The sequence below is a fragment of the Tachypleus tridentatus genome, chromosome 6 (genome assembly GCF_004210375.1).
Source record: "Tachypleus tridentatus isolate NWPU-2018 chromosome 6, ASM421037v1, whole genome shotgun sequence".
NCBI lineage: Eukaryota > Metazoa > Arthropoda > Merostomata > Xiphosura > Limulidae > Tachypleus > Tachypleus tridentatus.
Genome location: NC_134830.1, coordinates 58,365,473 through 58,383,068, shown reverse-complemented (window position 1 = coordinate 58,383,068; position 17,596 = coordinate 58,365,473). Strand labels below are relative to the sequence as shown.

Genomic DNA, 17,596 nt, shown 5'->3' with positions numbered 1-17,596 from the left:
TTCATAGGAGATACATGAGAAGGTACAGCATGAGAAAGAAGAAGAAAAAAAACTGTTAAAATTCCTCTCATCATGAACAGGTTTGGACAATGCAAAAAGAACCCAAATCTTGTCAGGAAAAAAGGGACATGTCATATAATGATCAAACTCCCAACAAACGGTAGAAGAAAAATCCTCAGTTGAGACTCCCAGACCTGATACCAGTAATGGCACTCAAAATAGCAGTACTAAAATTAGAACTTGTAAAATACAAACTTCTTAAACCACGAAGAAGTTGAAACTGCAAAGAATAATAAAAAAAGTAAGTTACTGAGGCACTCTAGTACAGAAAAATTAACTGTAGCAAAAGAATAAATTGTGAAAATCATTACTTCATAAAAAAATATAATAAAATAAACATGTGAAAAGAACACAAGTGAAAAATGTATGCACTCAATCACAGCCTAAAGAGAAGTGATAGTTTGATAGAATGGAGTTACATGCATCAGAAGGACATATTACACTCCTTTTGGTAGAGGGTTGTCTCATGCAATATGCAGTTGAGCAACATTGATTGTGGGGTAGGTGGAAGTTCAAGGCTTGTTGCATGTGAAAATATTTTTACATATTGGGTGCAGCACTGAACAGGAATAGCTCTTCATGTAAGGGGGGATAATATATCTTTGAACACAAAAGAATGTTTTCAATTAAGCATCAATGTGTGGGCTCTGTCAAATTGAATGGCAGCTTCTATCTGTGTCTATTAGGTTTTCAAGCAGTCTCTGATTGGTATTTGCTAGTTAATGGAAACTGTGTGTACACATACCTGGAACCATGCATATTAGCAAAATTCATTTGAACTTTAAGGTATCATAACACCAAATAAAAGAAGGTATGAACAATTATTCATGCACCTACACAATAAGAACCAAAAGTATTCACATTAATAATAAAATAATAAAATTTGGAAAAGAAAACACCAAAATGGTCAAATATGACAAAGTAATTACGGGAAAATAAGTAAAACTTAACAAATGATACAGTGTTATACTATATAGTGTAACAAGAACTTAAAAGTAACAGCTGGTAAAACTAATGGTGGTCACAGTATTACAGTATTATCTTAAATAATTAGCTACAAAATTTATATGCAGTAATGACAGTTTTGATGAGGCCTTGACATTCAGACCTATGTTATATTTCAATATGTAATTTCCACATATACTATACAACCTAAAAAATATCTGAATCCAATCAGATTTCAGGAGACAGACATTAAAAATCCAGCCATTTATCCCATTCCCTAATGAATACATATGTGATACTGACTTCTGTGGGATTCTAGGGCAATGGGTAAGTAATTTAATACAATGAAAAATAATTGTTGTTTTGAAATGTGAAGTACACTATCTCCTCTCAAGGAAATAGGAGGAGGACATATTCCTTTGCCCTGAATGTAAGCTACACCTACTTCTAATGTTTACATAGTTATTAGTAACTTGGAGGTTAAAATAAAAGTTAATATCACAAGAAACTCACTCTTTTGATATGAGATTCTTGAATCTTCTCCATAGCAAGCTTGATTTTCTCTGACTTTGTTCGAGCCTGATCATCCTTGAAGAACCAGTGCTAATTATTAATCAAATAATTTACACTCTTAACTATATGATTATTCTGAACAAGTTTACACTATTTCACATGATAAAATTAAATTTACTATGCAGCTTAGTGAAGTTCAATGTTAAAGAAAAAGTTTCACATGATAATGATAAACAAAAACACAAACAACCTGGTGTTTGGGACTGCTGTTAAAATCATTGCTGTTTTATCTTTTTTGTTTTAAAAGTGATTTATAAACAATGGTGATCTTGTATTGTTTTTAAATTGTTACAATAATGAACTCATGATGGATACCTTTCAGTGTTGAAGTTTTACTGAAATAAATGTTAATACCAAAATCAAGTCTTATAAGTTTCACTGAAAGATATTTATTGTTAGTGTACCTGAGTTGATACATCCCAATATTTCAGTTTTAATCAGTCACTGGAGAGATTTGTTACTTATGTTTCATATTACAATTTATATTAATGAAAGTTGAGAAAATTCAGGTATCTTGTTGGCATAAAGTAGTTTGTTTTTGGCTTCATTGTCATTTTGTTATTAGTGGTGTGTTGTATTTTCTCGTAAGTTTCAGGTGTGTGCCTCCAAGGTGAGGGTGGGGGGCACTGCTTTAAATAATGCAAGGTGTAAATATAAACTGCAATCATTGTGGTATATCAATTATGCAACAACTAATACAAATTTATGCAAAACAAACAAAGCAGATGTACATTATGGAAATGAATTTCAAGCACCTGAATATGTTTAACAAATGATTCTTTGTTGAATGTAATAATAGTTACAAAGTTACAAGTAATTATAATGCAGACACCTGCATACTCCATTTCCTTTAGTTTCATTACTTAGTTAATAAACTTATAAAATACTTTTGAATATCATTATTAAGGGTGTCTTTATCAAGGTTAATTTGTATTATTAGCTTGGCATATGGCTTTAATAGAAATAACTTAAATCTCCTAAGTAGGTTAAACCTCATAAGATATTAGGTATACAAGTCAAAATATTGTTCATTTATTAGTCACTCTTTAGTTCTGACACATAAATTTGCTTATTTAATATAAGAATGGTAAAATTAGGGGACACAAGGAAGAAGTCATCTTTAAGCAACACAGATTTATTTCTCTAAGATCTTAACCTCTGGAAAAGAATATCTTTGGATATGGTGGATGCAGATACTTTAAGGAAAGAAAGCTTGATAAATATTTGAATTCTTTTAAGAATTTAGTTTAATCTATCGGATACGAAAGAAAATAGACCCAAAGCTTCCTTGTTGTCCTTTTAATGTTACGTTATGAATAAAGCACAAACAGCTATCATCTCAAAAATTTTTATTTTGTAAGATTATAGAAAACAGCATTTTATCCTAAAATCTGACAGGAATTAAACTACATAAACATGGGATACTTTTGTGTAACAGAAAGAGATTGATGTTATTTTAAAAGTTGGTGTTTGACATTATTAAACTTTTCATATGACTAACAATTACACTCATTTCGCCTATGGTCACTTCACTTTTGGTAAAACTGCAGTGATTAGCTGTTATGTCTCATTCTTGTTTCTACAATTTATAATGCAGTCTATAACCAATAGAAAACTAAAGCATTTTTATACCATATCTTTATTTCATTAATGTTAAATTGGAAAATTTGTAACTAAATGTTGAAAACAAACTACACTTGTTATAATAATTATGAAGTAATCATAACTTTAAGGCCCAATATTTGGAAAACAGAAGAGAAATAACTTCTAATGAAACTTAAGATTTATCTGGACTTAAGTAGGTTTTCTTGTAAATTTTATGTTGTTTTTGAAGTTATTAAGAAGAGAACAAGAAATAAAAAAACTAAAATATACAACTTTTAAAAGTGAATTAGGTTACTTTAATGTTCCTATATTAGTATCAAGTAAAAGTTATGAACTTTGTGTTGGTTTTTGTTTCACAATGTAATAATTTGTTCACCTTTTTCCAGATTATAATGTTGTTATTTTTTAATTTATTCCTTTTAGGAAGTTTCCTACCCCCATAATTATGAGGCTGTTCTAAGATACACAAACTATATATAGATGTTTCTAACAGTTTCTTGCATATTAGTTCTAACTGTCTAAACTCTATAATAAGAGGTTTACCATCATGCTTGTAAATCTCATACCAGAAAATCCAATATTACATTGTGAAGTTAGAAGTTGATTAAGGAACCATTTGATGTCTACAAATGGTGACTTTTATGGAGTAAGTGAAGTGTTACTATACCATAAACACAACTTTATTGTTCAACTTGCATGAGATGTTGCAATAGTACTAGAGATATAAAAATACATTTACTAACAAGAATATTTATATCAAAATTAGGTTACATTTAATTATGCTTTGTTTAAACTATTTAACAATATAAATTATACAAGTGTTTACACTTAAATAGATATTTCATGAGAAAATTTCATTTCACTATAAAGCCAGATAAAACTAATTACCTGTGATAAGAGTGCAATCTGGGGTAGATGACCACTCCGGCCACAAATATTTTGACTAGTTACATCACTCCTGTTTACGCCAGCTCCTGAAGAGGCAGATGATTCTGAAGACAGCATTGAAACATTATCAGAGAAAGCTGAATCATTATCTGGACTATCTGTTCTGAGACCAAAATCTTGTTTCTGAGCTCGTCCCGTTTCATCTATCACATCTCCATGAGATCCTCCAATTTCATATTTTGTCTTAGTCCCCCCTGAACTAGAACGATTATGTCCAGAATGGCGAGAAATTTGTTGTGTGGCTCCCTGAATCTCTAGTGTTGCTCCAGAAACACAACTGGATAACCTCAAGCTATCACTACCTCCTGAAATGCTCCTTGCATGGCCTCGGTGCATTTCCTTGTCAAAGTGAGACCCAAGGGCACAAAGTTCTCCTAATATTGCATCAAGTTCTACATCCTGGCTGGCTAAAAGTTGGAAATTACACAAAGGCATTTGAATGCTACATCAGAATAAATCAAGCCAATAAACTTCTGCATCAAAACATCTCTAACAGTGTCCTTTTTTAATACTTTTTCAATTGTTATTTATTACTTTTTAATAAATATAACATATTAAAGAAATTCAAACTGAATACATTAAAAAGTTATAATTTGAAATAAATAAACTTCCATTAATGAATTCTGATTCTAAGGTATTTTAAATTATAAAGTTGACAGTCAATGCTGTGAACAATTATTTATAACAGATTTACCAATTATGTAACTAAGATCAGTATACAAATTTTCCTATTTTTCTGATTTTATCTTTCATTTTTCTTTGCCCAGTTAGCAACACAGATTTTAATAAAACTGTATTACTTCTCAAATGTAACTTCTAAGATCCTTCATCTAAGAACTTCTTTTTAGTTATGATAATGCTAATAAATCTGTAACTTTTCAAATTATCACAAATATTAACTCTTAAAGCATGTTACTGTGATTAATGAGTTGCTTCTATTAAATATTCATTTATGAGCAACAGTTGAATGACCAATCATTTGCACTTCTGATTACATGAATGACCATCAGACATCCACATCTGCTTAACTGTTAAATGAACAGGGTGACTGATGTTATTTTGCAAGGTTTTTTTTTTTTGTCTTACTGTAAATGTTACAAATTCAGACTACCCTTTAATCATTCAGTGTAGTATGCAATTTAAAAGGAAGTAGCAACATAAATTTATATTATACTAATTGTAAAACAGTGGTTCACAAGCATAATGGTTTTGTTTTAGGGAACATATAGTACATTTCCCAATATAAAACTCCATTCCTTATGCTTATGAATCATTGTTTGTCAATATAATATTATATTAGTATAATGTTCTTTCATATTCAACTATAAACCTTGTGTGTTCAATACCTACATTCTAGGTTGGCCATGGACAATCTGTAACTGTCCATTCTTGGGGAAGGCTTTGGAAGATTCTGTTTACCTGTTCCTGTACTCTTATGACCTGACTCATTATCCACACCCTGTAAAATACAAAAACGTGTATTTATATAAGTTTATCCTTATAAAGTCTAGCTTCAATTCAGCAAAAATGAGTTTAATATTTAATGGTCAAAAAACAACATATTTTAAGTGTCAATAGACTAACATTTTTTTTAAAATAAAAATAGAAAATGCTTTAAGTTTACAGTAAAATTCAGAGACAATTGCAAGTTATATCCAATACTTTGATTTTTTGCTTGTAAAATACAACTGTGTGAGTAAAAAAAACTACTAGTCTGCTAAAAACAGTCTGTGAAAACCTTATTCTGTTACAGGCATGAATGAAGTTTCCATTTTCACAGCATATCTCTGAAGTGAATTATTGATAACCAGTTATTACTATAGCATTATTCCATCTGTGGTGTTTTCCTTACTCATTAAATTGTTAGACTCTTATTAACATTAACAATAACAAATAGTTTTTTTGAGTATCTATTGCCAGGTTATTAAAACACTATGGAGTACTCTGGGAAAAAATTATGAAAAATTTGAATTTTTCAAAAAAAAGAGTGAAAATTTAAAATACAAAGATTATAAACTCCATAATTAAGGTATGATGCTGTGAAATAGCTACGCCTACTTTCATTTTGCTGTAGTCTTGTTGACAATTTCATTTGTTTTCCTTCTATCATTTAGTTCAATTACAAATTTTTAGTTATATCAAAGCATTAACTCACCCTCTAGGTAGATCATAATTTTTTGCATTATGTATTTATTATGAAACTGATGCAAGCTTCACCTAGTAATGACTTACTAAAGTTTTGAACAGTTATGCAAATTTATGGTAATAGATAATCACATGAGATGTAACCTCATGGTCTAACCACTAAATAAAAACTCTTCTTTGATCATAACAAGTTAGTTCATAAAATATTTTTCGAATTACTGCTCAATATTGTTAATAATCTTGAGAAATGGTTTAATTTTGGAACTTTTTTTGGAAATAATATTTTTTATAATTTCTTCATTTACTGAAACTAATAGCACTGAGATTTATGTTATATTGCTTATTAATATTCTTATTTAGTCCTAGCCTAACACAGATTTACTAATTAGTTTTTGTAAGAAATAAAATTTGGAAGTTTGTTTGAAACTCTTATTTTAAATTTCTGTTGTATTTTAATCAGTTGTTTTTGTTTGACCCCATTGAAGTTGAAGCAGCATTTTGTTTTAGGCTATTACAATATGATTTACAAACTGCATGTTAATTCAAAATACAAAGACTGTATAACAAATAACAAACTACACAGTAATTTAGAGTTGGATATGATTTACAACACGTCCATGCTAAGTTAGAATAGACTCTTTCATATAAACTTCTCAACTCAGGAATGATATAACCTACAACCCACATATTCAGATATTTTATGAAGAAAAACAGGCACTACCTGGTGAGCATTCTTTTTATTTCTTCAATATTTCACTTTATGCCTTTATCAAGAAGTAGACACCCAACAACAGTGCTTTCCAAACCTTTTCAGATCACAGCACATTTTTTGTGGCACATCAAGCATTTTGAAAATAATCAGTACTCAAATCACAAGAAATGACATTTATTTCAAATTGAAACATAAACAGACTACAGTTTCAATGTAAAATGTGAGCTTCTTTCAACAAACATAACTGTTTAATTTTTGAAATTTTATAAATGTATTAAACTGATGATAAATTTACATTACTAAATACAAATTAATTAATAACTGCAAAAATTCTGTGGCACACCTGAGGCCTTTCTGCAGCATGCAATTTGGAAAGCACTGCCCTACAGAACACAGAATACAAATGTTGACTGGATGTGTTCCATAGGATATCTACCTCTTGATAAGCCTGTAATATGAGAAGTTGAGGAATTAAAGAATTTTCACTGAGTACTAGCTGTTTCTTTTCCTACACCCAAGTATACTCTGTGCAACCTGAATTATTTTGAATGTTCAAGTACTGAAAAGATATTTAAGTACTCATGTTATAGGTTAAACACAAGTAAGTATGTTTATAACAATATAATGTTTCTTTCTTTTGCCATGAATATCAAATGTTCTAAAATCATAAAAGCCATTACTTGTTAGCATTAGAGGCAAGTGACATTTAAACTCTAGAATAAAATACCTCTTAAATATTGTGCTGTATAAATTCTTCATAAAGAATCTTCTAAATTAATAAAATTACTCAATTTTCCTTTCATTCCAATTATATTTGTTGTGTTATACCTATTTTAGTAATACACATGCTACTGACTACAGAAACTTAATAATAAGACTGATTACTGTTAATTAACTTTTTTTTTTTTCATTTTTCCACACACACACAGTATTCAAATATCTTCTTTACTAATCTAGTGAGCTGAAAGATGGCATCACAGTCCCTCCCCATACACATTATTACACTCAGACACACATAAATAAAAGCAACATAAGGTTTTGAAGAATTAAAGAAGATTAAATCATCCACAGTGCTTCTGGCACTAACACAAAAGGATGTTCAATCAAACTTATTATTCTGGGTAAACTGAAAACAATGCCATAATCTGAGACTAAATCAGAAGATAAAACAAAATCTCAGAGCATGCAGTATAAAAATATCAAAGACATACAGTACTCCATTCCTTTCCATAGGCTTTATTTCTAATTAAAGTAGCTGAAAGTTATTGAATCATGCAACAGAGAGCCTTTCAAATGTCTTTCACCCTCACTACAGATACAATTAGTTACACCTCACTACCACTCGACAGCACTACAGTGGACTTTTGTTCAACTCTTTATCAATAACTACTGAAGCATATACATAAGCCACCTTGATGCAATTACATCAACATTAAATTTATGGAGTATCTGAAATTCACTCTTTCATCTCATGTATTTGGAATACCTTTATAATATATATGCAAAATATTACTTTGTATCAATTGCTCTGTCATACAGTAAGTATTCACATCCTACCATACATGAATAAAAAATATCTGAAATTGATTTAAAAACAACAGTTCACTTCTGAAAATCATTACTTTTGTTAATTCTTTCCTAATTTAATCAGCCATAAGTATTATACAAACTTATATTAAAAACAGCAACAACAAGCTTACAGGAAAATCAATAAAATCACAGGATGAAATGTTCTCTATGACTTGGTCATATTAATTACAAAAATAAAAAAAATATTTTAATATTAATTATATATTAATAATTTTACATTTCTTTTAAATAACATCACTATTACAAAATTCAAGGTGAGAGAATGTTTAATATATAGTTATTGTTCATAGTTTTTGAAATGTTTTAGATATTATCATTTTGTGAATGTGTCTGCTGCTTACATTTTTAATTAATTTTTTTATTGGAGCAATTATTAAATATTACATAAAAGGAAATTTAGTATTATTGCTACTTACTCCTTATAAAATACTGTAATTCTCAAGAAAGTATAACTGAATGAAAAACCTAGCACAAATAGAGCTATAATGTACTACTTTACCTATGTTTTAAAATCACCACATCAATGCTGTTCTGACTGTTTCTGTTGTTGGCCAGGCTATTTAACAGAAACTTACAAACTGAATAGTTGGGAATAACAAAGTAACTAAATCATAGACTTAATTACCCAATGATTTACGTACTCATTCACTGACACTAGCTTAACACTATATGCATGCAAAACTTTGTATGGAGTGACATTCAACTTGATATTATGCATTTGATGTCAGGGCCATCATCATTTTTTGATGCCTCACATTGTTGATCTTGCAAAAGTCCATCTTGGAATACAGAAAATATTATATATATAATAATAATATGTAGGGATAATGAAAAAAACTTTAAATACACATTTATGATGTTGTAGAGGTTGCATAAATGCAATCTGAAAACTACACAATGGTCAAAAGTATTTTTATTCTTTACATGAACACTATTTTGCACTCCAACTAGTCAGAGTCTCAGCCAGACTGAATTTGGTGTTTCACAAATGTATCTTCAGTATAAAACTTTTAGTAATTCATCACATTTGTGCGTGTGTGTGTGTGTGTACAACAGACTTGTAGTGTTGACTAAAAGCTTTCCTCATTTCATGAAGATGCACTTCATGAATTTGAATTATATTCAACCTAACTACTGCAATACAGGACCGACCCCATGCAAATTCAGTTAACTTGTTTTTTATATCTTGATTAATCCCATTTCAAAACTTTGGAGAAAATATCAGATCTTAAATCAGATTTTTGCCACTGGGCTAAACATTATAAATATCTACATTATTTAAAAACATTGCCTACAACAGTATGCATAATTAGAGCCTCATCTTGATAACAGAATCAGCTCGAAAGTTAGGTTGAAAGGAGGGAGACACTTAGAAATTTTCTCGTATTTTGAAATTTTAGGGTTTATGGTCTGAATTACTGCATTTATATCAATGTTTTCAAGCAGTGGTGAAACAAGACTATTTGGTTCTTCAAGGCTGTTCTTCCACATTGATCCTTTAGATAGATACAGATTTTAATATATCCTCTATTTTCCAGGAAAGTATCAACTGCTTTTTAAACCCTTAAGAAATGCTGGTTTCATTACTGTCCACATAAACTCATTCCTGCTTGATAAATAAAAATGCCTTAACTGAAACCTAGTACTATCTTCAGAATACTGTAGAAAACAAAATCAGATACTTTTATCCAATTAATCTCAAGATAACCTTGTGAACTTCAATAAAATCACCTTTTACACAAATTTTTCAAGAGAAAATGAGTTTTCTTGGTGAAGGATTCGATCCCACAAGTTTATACGAAGTTTGGCCTTTGATAATTAGCTGCACAGAAATGGAGCTGAAAACTATAATTAAAAGGTGCACAGCCCATCTAAGCACTATAACAAAGAAAGGGAGAAAAACACTTAAAAAACAGGAGAAAGGGTATGGAGACATTACCATGCCAGAGCCCCTTCATTTTCAGCAAATTTAAAAATGCAGGTTTATAGCTTACAGATGAAAAATAATACTTCCAGATTCCGATACAGAAATAAAATCATTTCGTTCTTTTCCACATAAACACATAAAAAACGTGTTTTTTTTTTTGGAATGTCAATTTGCTTGACTCTCGACTGGCGCCGTTTCTTTTACTAATTTTCGATATATCTTTCTCTCAATTTGACATTTCAGGCCGTCGTTCCATTCACACCAATGAAACATTGCAATCATATCCAATAGAGTCGGGTATTTGTAAAGAAATAAGCGACTGGATGTCGACACATGGGGCAGCCAATCAAACCTTACTCGACTAATCATAAATTTATTTCTCTTTGACTAGTTATTCTGGCAGATGAATTGGTCAGTCATAAACGTGATACGTTGGGAAGATGGGAACGAATACCACCATACATATTTTTCAAACATGTATTCTACTTATCCATTAGTGACTTGATTATCTTCATCACCATAACCCACCCACTCTATTTTTTGTCACCCGTTTCACATAAGTCACGAAACCCGCCTATGTATGTTCAACAAGGTATAATTTCGTCGATAGACGAATCATCATAGCGTTTGTTAGCTTCTAGTAAAGCAGCAAAAAAGGGTACACCATAGTTCCTGAATGTTTTTGTGTTGGAATGTGAGTAATTACTTATTAAACCCTCAAATTCGAAATTGTTCTTAAACAGCTCGCTACCAGTGGATTCCATATCTTGAATCATATTAATTAATTTTAGTATTTTTCTTTTACTTTTTACGACATTCAGTGTGAAGAATTGACCAGAAAATTGGAATTTGTTTGTTTTAGGGCAAAGCGTACATGTCTTTTATAATAGGAAAGCCACATTGAGCAATCTGCTGTGTCCACCGAGAGGAATCGAACGACTGATTTTAGCATTGTAAATTCGAAGACTTGCCGTTGTTTCACCGGGGTACTAGGGCAAAGCTACATTGAACGATCTGCTGTATCATTGTCGGGAATCAAATCGAAGATTTTAGCATTTTAAGTCCATAAACCTACTGCTATCCAACCACGAGACCAAAAAATTGGGTGAAACTAGTATTTTTCTTATATATTATTTTTATTACTTTTCGTAAAATACATAGGAAACACTAGGACTAATTACCTACATTAATAGCAATATTTATAATATTTTTGTACTTTTCTTGTACAACTACTACTTTATTAGCAATCCTCTGGTTGGACCGGGCATGGCCAGGTGGTTAAGGCACTCGACTCGTAATCAGAAGGTCGCAGGTTCGAATCCCCGTCACACCAAACATCCTCGCCCTTTCAGCCGTGGAGGCGTTATAATGTGACGATCAATCCCACTTTCATCGGTAAAAGAGTAACCCGAGAGTTGGCGGTGGATAGTGATTACTAGGTGCCTTCCCTCTAGTTTTACACTGCAAAATTAAGGACGGCTAGCGCAGATAGCCCTCGTGTAACTTTGCGCGAAATTCAAAAACAAACAAACAAACACGAACAACCTTAAAAAATTATTTTACTACAATATAATAAACTTGTTTATTTGTAGCTTAATTGAATACAAGAAAACATCAGCGTTTTGACTTGGCAATAGTTTAGTTTCATTATATTGCATAGTATTTCGACATGGAACTGGTGTACCAGTTAAACAGCTGCTTTTCAGCAGGCAGGTGTTTGAACTTTGTAGTACTCTTCAAACAGCTGTCTACCTCAATGTTATTAGTTCGGGAGCCATACCCCAGACACCTGCTCCCCAAAATATTTAGAAATAATTTTTGTTTTTGAATTTCACGCAAAGCTACACGAGCACTATCTGCGCTAGCCGTGCCTATTTTACAGAGTAAGACTAGAGGGAAGACAGCTAGTCATCACCACCCGCCGCTAACTCTTGGGATACTTACTCATTTACCAACGAATACTAGAATTGACCGTGACTTATAACTCCCCCACGGCTGAAAGAGTGAGCATACTGTGACGGGGATTTGACCCCGCGATCCTCGGATTGCGAGTCAAGCGCTATAACCACCTGGCCATGCCGGGACCATTTAGGTATAAATCTCCCCTTTGATACATACTGATAATAAATATGGATGGTGCCAAAAGATCTGACCCTGCAAACATGGTCAAAATGTCGGAGATTCAGGATGGTATTAAAAGTAATTATTCTGATTTTTCTTTTTCATGTAACTTATAAAATAAAAACCTTCCAAACCAAAAGAAGTGTATTGCCATAATAAAGTGAGCTTTGCGCAGAGGCGATGTCGTAGCCAGTGAGGTTAATCCGAGGCGCGACTATTGCTAGTTGAACATGGCCAAGCGCGTAAGGCGTGCGACTCGTAATCCGAGGGTCGCGGGTTCGCGCCCGCGTCGCGCTAAACATGCTCGCCCTCCCAGCCGTGGGGGTGTATAATGTGACGGTCAATCCCACTATTCGTTGGTAAAAGAGTAGCCCAAGAGTTGGCGGTGGGTGGTGATGACTAGCTGCCTTCCCTCTAGTCTTACACTGCTAAATTAGGGACGGCTAGCACAGATAGCCCTCGAGTAGCTTTGTGCGAAATTCCCAAACAAACAAACAAAAGCCATAATAAAGGCATGTGACAACTTACGTCTCTCACTTCTGCATCTAAGGTTAGTGTCGGGATTTATCATTCTTCCCTCTTCAGGTGTATGATAAGTCAGTCTTGTCACATATCAAAGACGAAATTAAATTGTACAGATTATGTGGAACTATGTAACTTATTCTTATGACACGTTATTATTATTATTAAACATTGTTCCTCGTCTCTTTGTTTTACTCTATTTCATGCTCAGCTTTAGTTAGATTGTAAATTCACTGATCTTCTATCTGCTGATTTGTCATCTAATCTTTCTCAACATATAATTATCTTCTAAGTCCTTTAAACATTTACAGGCTCGACCAGCTCTACGACAGTAAGACTTGCATTACGAAATGTATCTGATTCCTTTTATACCTGAGGAATGAAAAATGTGTCTGGCCAAGATATTTTTAACCTTTTCTTTACCGACGAGTTTTCGTATTTCAATACTACTTTTTCATTGATGCTATTATCTACCAGCTTGTCTCTGGAAGAAATTCTTAAAATTGTCACATGAAACAGTGTACCATGTTTTACCTATTCTTGTATTTCTTCAAATGCGGGTTTATGTAAACACTTAGTTTTTCTTTCTATACTGGCAAATTTCTGATGTTACAAGAAAACTTGTAATATCCAGTGTTCACTGCAACTATACCGCCCTTTAGTGGCAGAGCAGTAATTCTGCGGATCATTAACGCTAAAACCGGGTTTCGATACCCGTGATGAGCACACAGTACAGATTGTGTAATTTTACGCTGAATAACTAACAAACAAAGCAGCTGTATAAATTGGTTTAGATTCATCATCTTCAATAATAATCACCAATTATGTATCATCTAATTTCTTGGCCTTCCGATATATTGTATCAAGCATCTCAGAGGCCTGTGCATTTGTATTTGTAATATATGATAAAGTTCCTAAGGCTATTTGCTGCCATCCTGAAATCCAGAATTCTACCAAAGGGACAAATTATGCTAAAAGTCTGTACAGATACCACAGTTTATCATATCCATATTTTTCTGGTAAATCGTCTTTACCATATATAAAAATAAAATAAAAATTATCTTATAACTAAAGGATACCTTCTTATACTTAAAAACAGAAGATGGTCCTCTTTCTTGTTGAATTTTCTCTGCCTTGTCTCTTTTGCATGTTCGTAAAGCACAAAAAATTCAGTTTAATTTAATTTTTTTTTAAATTTTGTTTCGTAATTTCAGTCTGTACATTATTCATGCTCTAAGCTTCTCTGCTGTTAAATCATAAATATCAATAAAAATTTGAGAATATGAACTCTTTCTATAATATAGATTTCTACGTCTTTTGATTCTCTTTGACACAAAATATGTTTCCAAATACTTGTTGAAACCTTAGTGTTTTTCTATTTGTTTTTCTTGAAGGATGTGGCAAATAAAGACTCCGTTTCTGCCAGGCTCTTCCTTACATGGTTATTTTGTGAAATAAAAAATAATGGGTCAACATATTCTCACCTGAATAAAATGAGTAAGAAATTGGAACTTCTGTGTGCCTATATTTTTCTAGGTCCCACACTGGTACAACGGTAAGTCTAGGAACTTATAACTGTTAAATTTCAAAATTGTTATGGCTGTAATTCATAATTAAAAGCATGCTTGATGATAAGTCAGTATTGTTGTAATATGTTTTTCTGTTGGGTAAGTACTTTTATATCGTCCAGTTAAAGTAATTTGAAGTTTAGTCCACGTAACCATAACAGATTAATTTATTTCTTCCTTAATGATTACCACAGTCTACTTTAGCTTATACAAAGCTGTTCGCCAAGCCAAAGTTCACAAATAACGTTTTCACTTTCAACATAAATGTAATCACAATGGTACTACGATTAACATAAAAACAAACTTACTGTTATAATTTCATTGAATATTCGCGATAACTAGCACTGACCCTATGTGGTTAAGACGCTTGACTCGTAATCTGAGAGTTGCGGGTTTAAATCCCCGTTATATCAAACGTCCTCGTCCTTTCAGCTGAGGGACGTTACAATGTATGGTCAATCTCACTATTTGTTGGTAAAAGAGTGACCCAATAGTTGGCGATAGGTGGTGATGACTAGCTGCCTTTTCTCTAGTCTTGAACTGCTAAATTAGGGACGGCTAGTGTATATAGCCCTCGTGTAGCTTTGCCCGAAATTAAAAAACAAACAAACAAACACTGACCTGAATACTTCACTAACTTCTCAATTACTGAACGGAGTGACACGGAAATCTTTGTATGCAGATATTTCGTCTTTCCATCATTAACATTTTAGAGTTACTTGCATATTAGTAGTCCTCTAGCAAGCTCCTAAATTAAAACATTAAAAGTATAGCTTATAACAATATTTAATGTTTCCTTTTCTTTTTTTCTTCCCTTTTTCTCTCTCTCCATTAATCCTAATCCAGCCCTTAACGTCCATGTTTTATGGGTGATTTACAACTAAAGAAAAAAACAAACAGTAACTGTGACAAATATTAACAACCTAATTTTACCGGCCATTTGGAATTTATGACACGGTCAGGTTTTTGGCATTATTAAGGTTCATAATCAACATGTTTCAAAGGTCTGATTTACACCCAAGTATACTGTGGAGAGATTGTGTTGGCTCGACCTTTATTTTGACCGAAGTTTGCAAAGTGTCTTCCAGACTATAACTGAAGTCAACTGGAAAAGAGCCAAAATATCCGACACACACCGTGTTAACTAAAACTTTCGTTCATGATGTCTATTGCTACTGTACACTGCAGTGTAATCATTGATTGGTACTATATTATCGCGCGAACGAATACCGTCGTAGTCCACATAACTGAGCGATATAAATGGGTCTTTGGTATAATCGAAAGGCCGACGGGTAACGAATTTAGTGTCTTGGTTATTAATCAACAAGTCAGTTTTAAATAGCTTGCAGCCTTGTTTTTAATACTAAATTATAATTCAATTGCATGGTAAACATGTTTATAGTCTTACTATAGATCGATGATACATATCTGTGCTTTGCTAGCCAAGTACTTAATATTATGATGAAAGGTTAAACGTCAAGACTAAAATCTACCACGAAAAAAATTAGTTACTCGTCAGGGTTATATAACAGATTTGTTAGGAAAAACAAAGTTTAAAAACATTAAAAGATCAAGAACTGTAAGTTTTGACATCTTGATTTTCTACAGATGCCATAACAATTTATATTAATGAAAAATGTGTGTGTATGTGTGTAAAAGTTTCTACATGATTATTTGACACACAGTACATCTTACTATGATGACAATTAAATGTTTCTCTGACAAATAGGGATCGTCTATTTGTTCTTTTTATTAATCATTTTATACCCTTTGTCAGCCTACAGCAAAAATGGCTGCGAGTGTTGTAATAAAACATTGGATATGTTACTAAACGTATAATTGCGCATTGTTTTGGGAAGTTTTTAAGTTTATTTGATTACCTAGTCAATAACAATCCTGTATAGCCATTGACACCCAATCGTTTTAATGTAGTCTGTGGTTTATGTGGAGCCTCATAATCTACTATATACATATGTATATATCTGTGTGCTAAATATCACAGTTTTTAGATACGGAGTCAAAATAGGAATTTGTAGTTTGAGGATATAATGTCAACGTTACGTCTCAAACCTTAAGTTTATTCGTTTAGTTCTTTTATTTTTGTAATGTTTTGAATGTTCCTATTCTCCATTTTTAATAATCCTGTATTATTACATCGTTAAAATTATGTATTAAGACAAATTAGAATTTTGTTAACAACAAAGGATGGATTATAAGAGTTTCAACCATCCATACTTGTCAAACAATTTTTTGTGATTTAAATTTAACGGTAATGACGTTTTATTGACATCTGACACACAGTTACATCACAGTTGGTAACATATTTGTTAACCCTGTAAGGTACGTTCATAAGCTCCACCCTTTTCACCCATGCGTCATACATGAATCGTAACAAATTAAAGATACGCTGGCAACTACGCGTTGATGAATTTTTAAAAAATGGCGGAAACGTATATTTGTGACGTTATTACTGTTAAAGATTCACTACCTTCTACATGCATTCTTTAATTATTTCTGAAAACACGTCAGTAAATAACAATTAAATTCAAAGGTGTTATAAATCAAGAAAAGAGAATTGGTGAGTTTGTATTATTTTATAATGAAACATACCGGCAGATACTTTACATGTTATTGAGATTAGAGCATTAGGCTAAGTATAAAACTAATATTAGTAACTGAACAGTCCTATCCTATTTTAAAACTAATAGAAACTAGGTAACGGCGTGTGGGAGCTAGCTACGTCGACTTCTCATAAACAGCGAAAAGCACAACATTAAAGGTCAGAAAAATTATCTCGGTTAAAGCAGAAAAACTAGTTTTAATACTTTTAAGTTCCATAACTTACGAGTATGAGAAGGGTTGATAACATTTTATCAAGGC

At 32.1% G+C, this 17,596-nt stretch overlaps 1 protein-coding gene, 1 long non-coding RNA gene and 1 pseudogene across 8 annotated transcripts in view; 2 read left to right on the top strand and 1 right to left on the bottom strand.

Annotated features, from left to right (window-relative positions):
- Positions 1-17,596, bottom strand: part of LOC143252606 (uncharacterized) — a 93,901-nt gene that overhangs the window by 20,995 nt on the left and 55,310 nt on the right. For 5 of the 7 annotated variants that reach the window (XM_076504982.1, XM_076504984.1, XM_076504981.1 and 2 more), the window contains 3 exons: positions 5,482-5,590; positions 4,072-4,538; positions 1,519-1,608 (listed from right to left, as the gene is read on the bottom strand). In XM_076504982.1, the coding sequence (XP_076361097.1) occupies positions 1,519-1,608; positions 4,072-4,538; positions 5,482-5,590 (666 nt within the window). The remainder of the gene's footprint in view (positions 1-1,518; positions 1,609-4,071; positions 4,539-5,481; positions 5,591-17,596) is intronic. The other 2 variants (XM_076504983.1, XM_076504988.1) reach the window with 1 other exon arrangement.
- On the top strand, positions 12,790-12,858 carry LOC143254670 (U4 spliceosomal RNA; annotated as a pseudogene).
- The window catches only part of LOC143252608 (uncharacterized), a 75,547-nt gene continuing 75,060 nt past the window's right edge, over positions 17,110-17,596 (top strand). The window contains exon 1 of the long non-coding RNA XR_013029075.1: positions 17,110-17,294. This is a non-coding gene — a long non-coding RNA (uncharacterized LOC143252608). The remainder of the gene's footprint in view (positions 17,295-17,596) is intronic.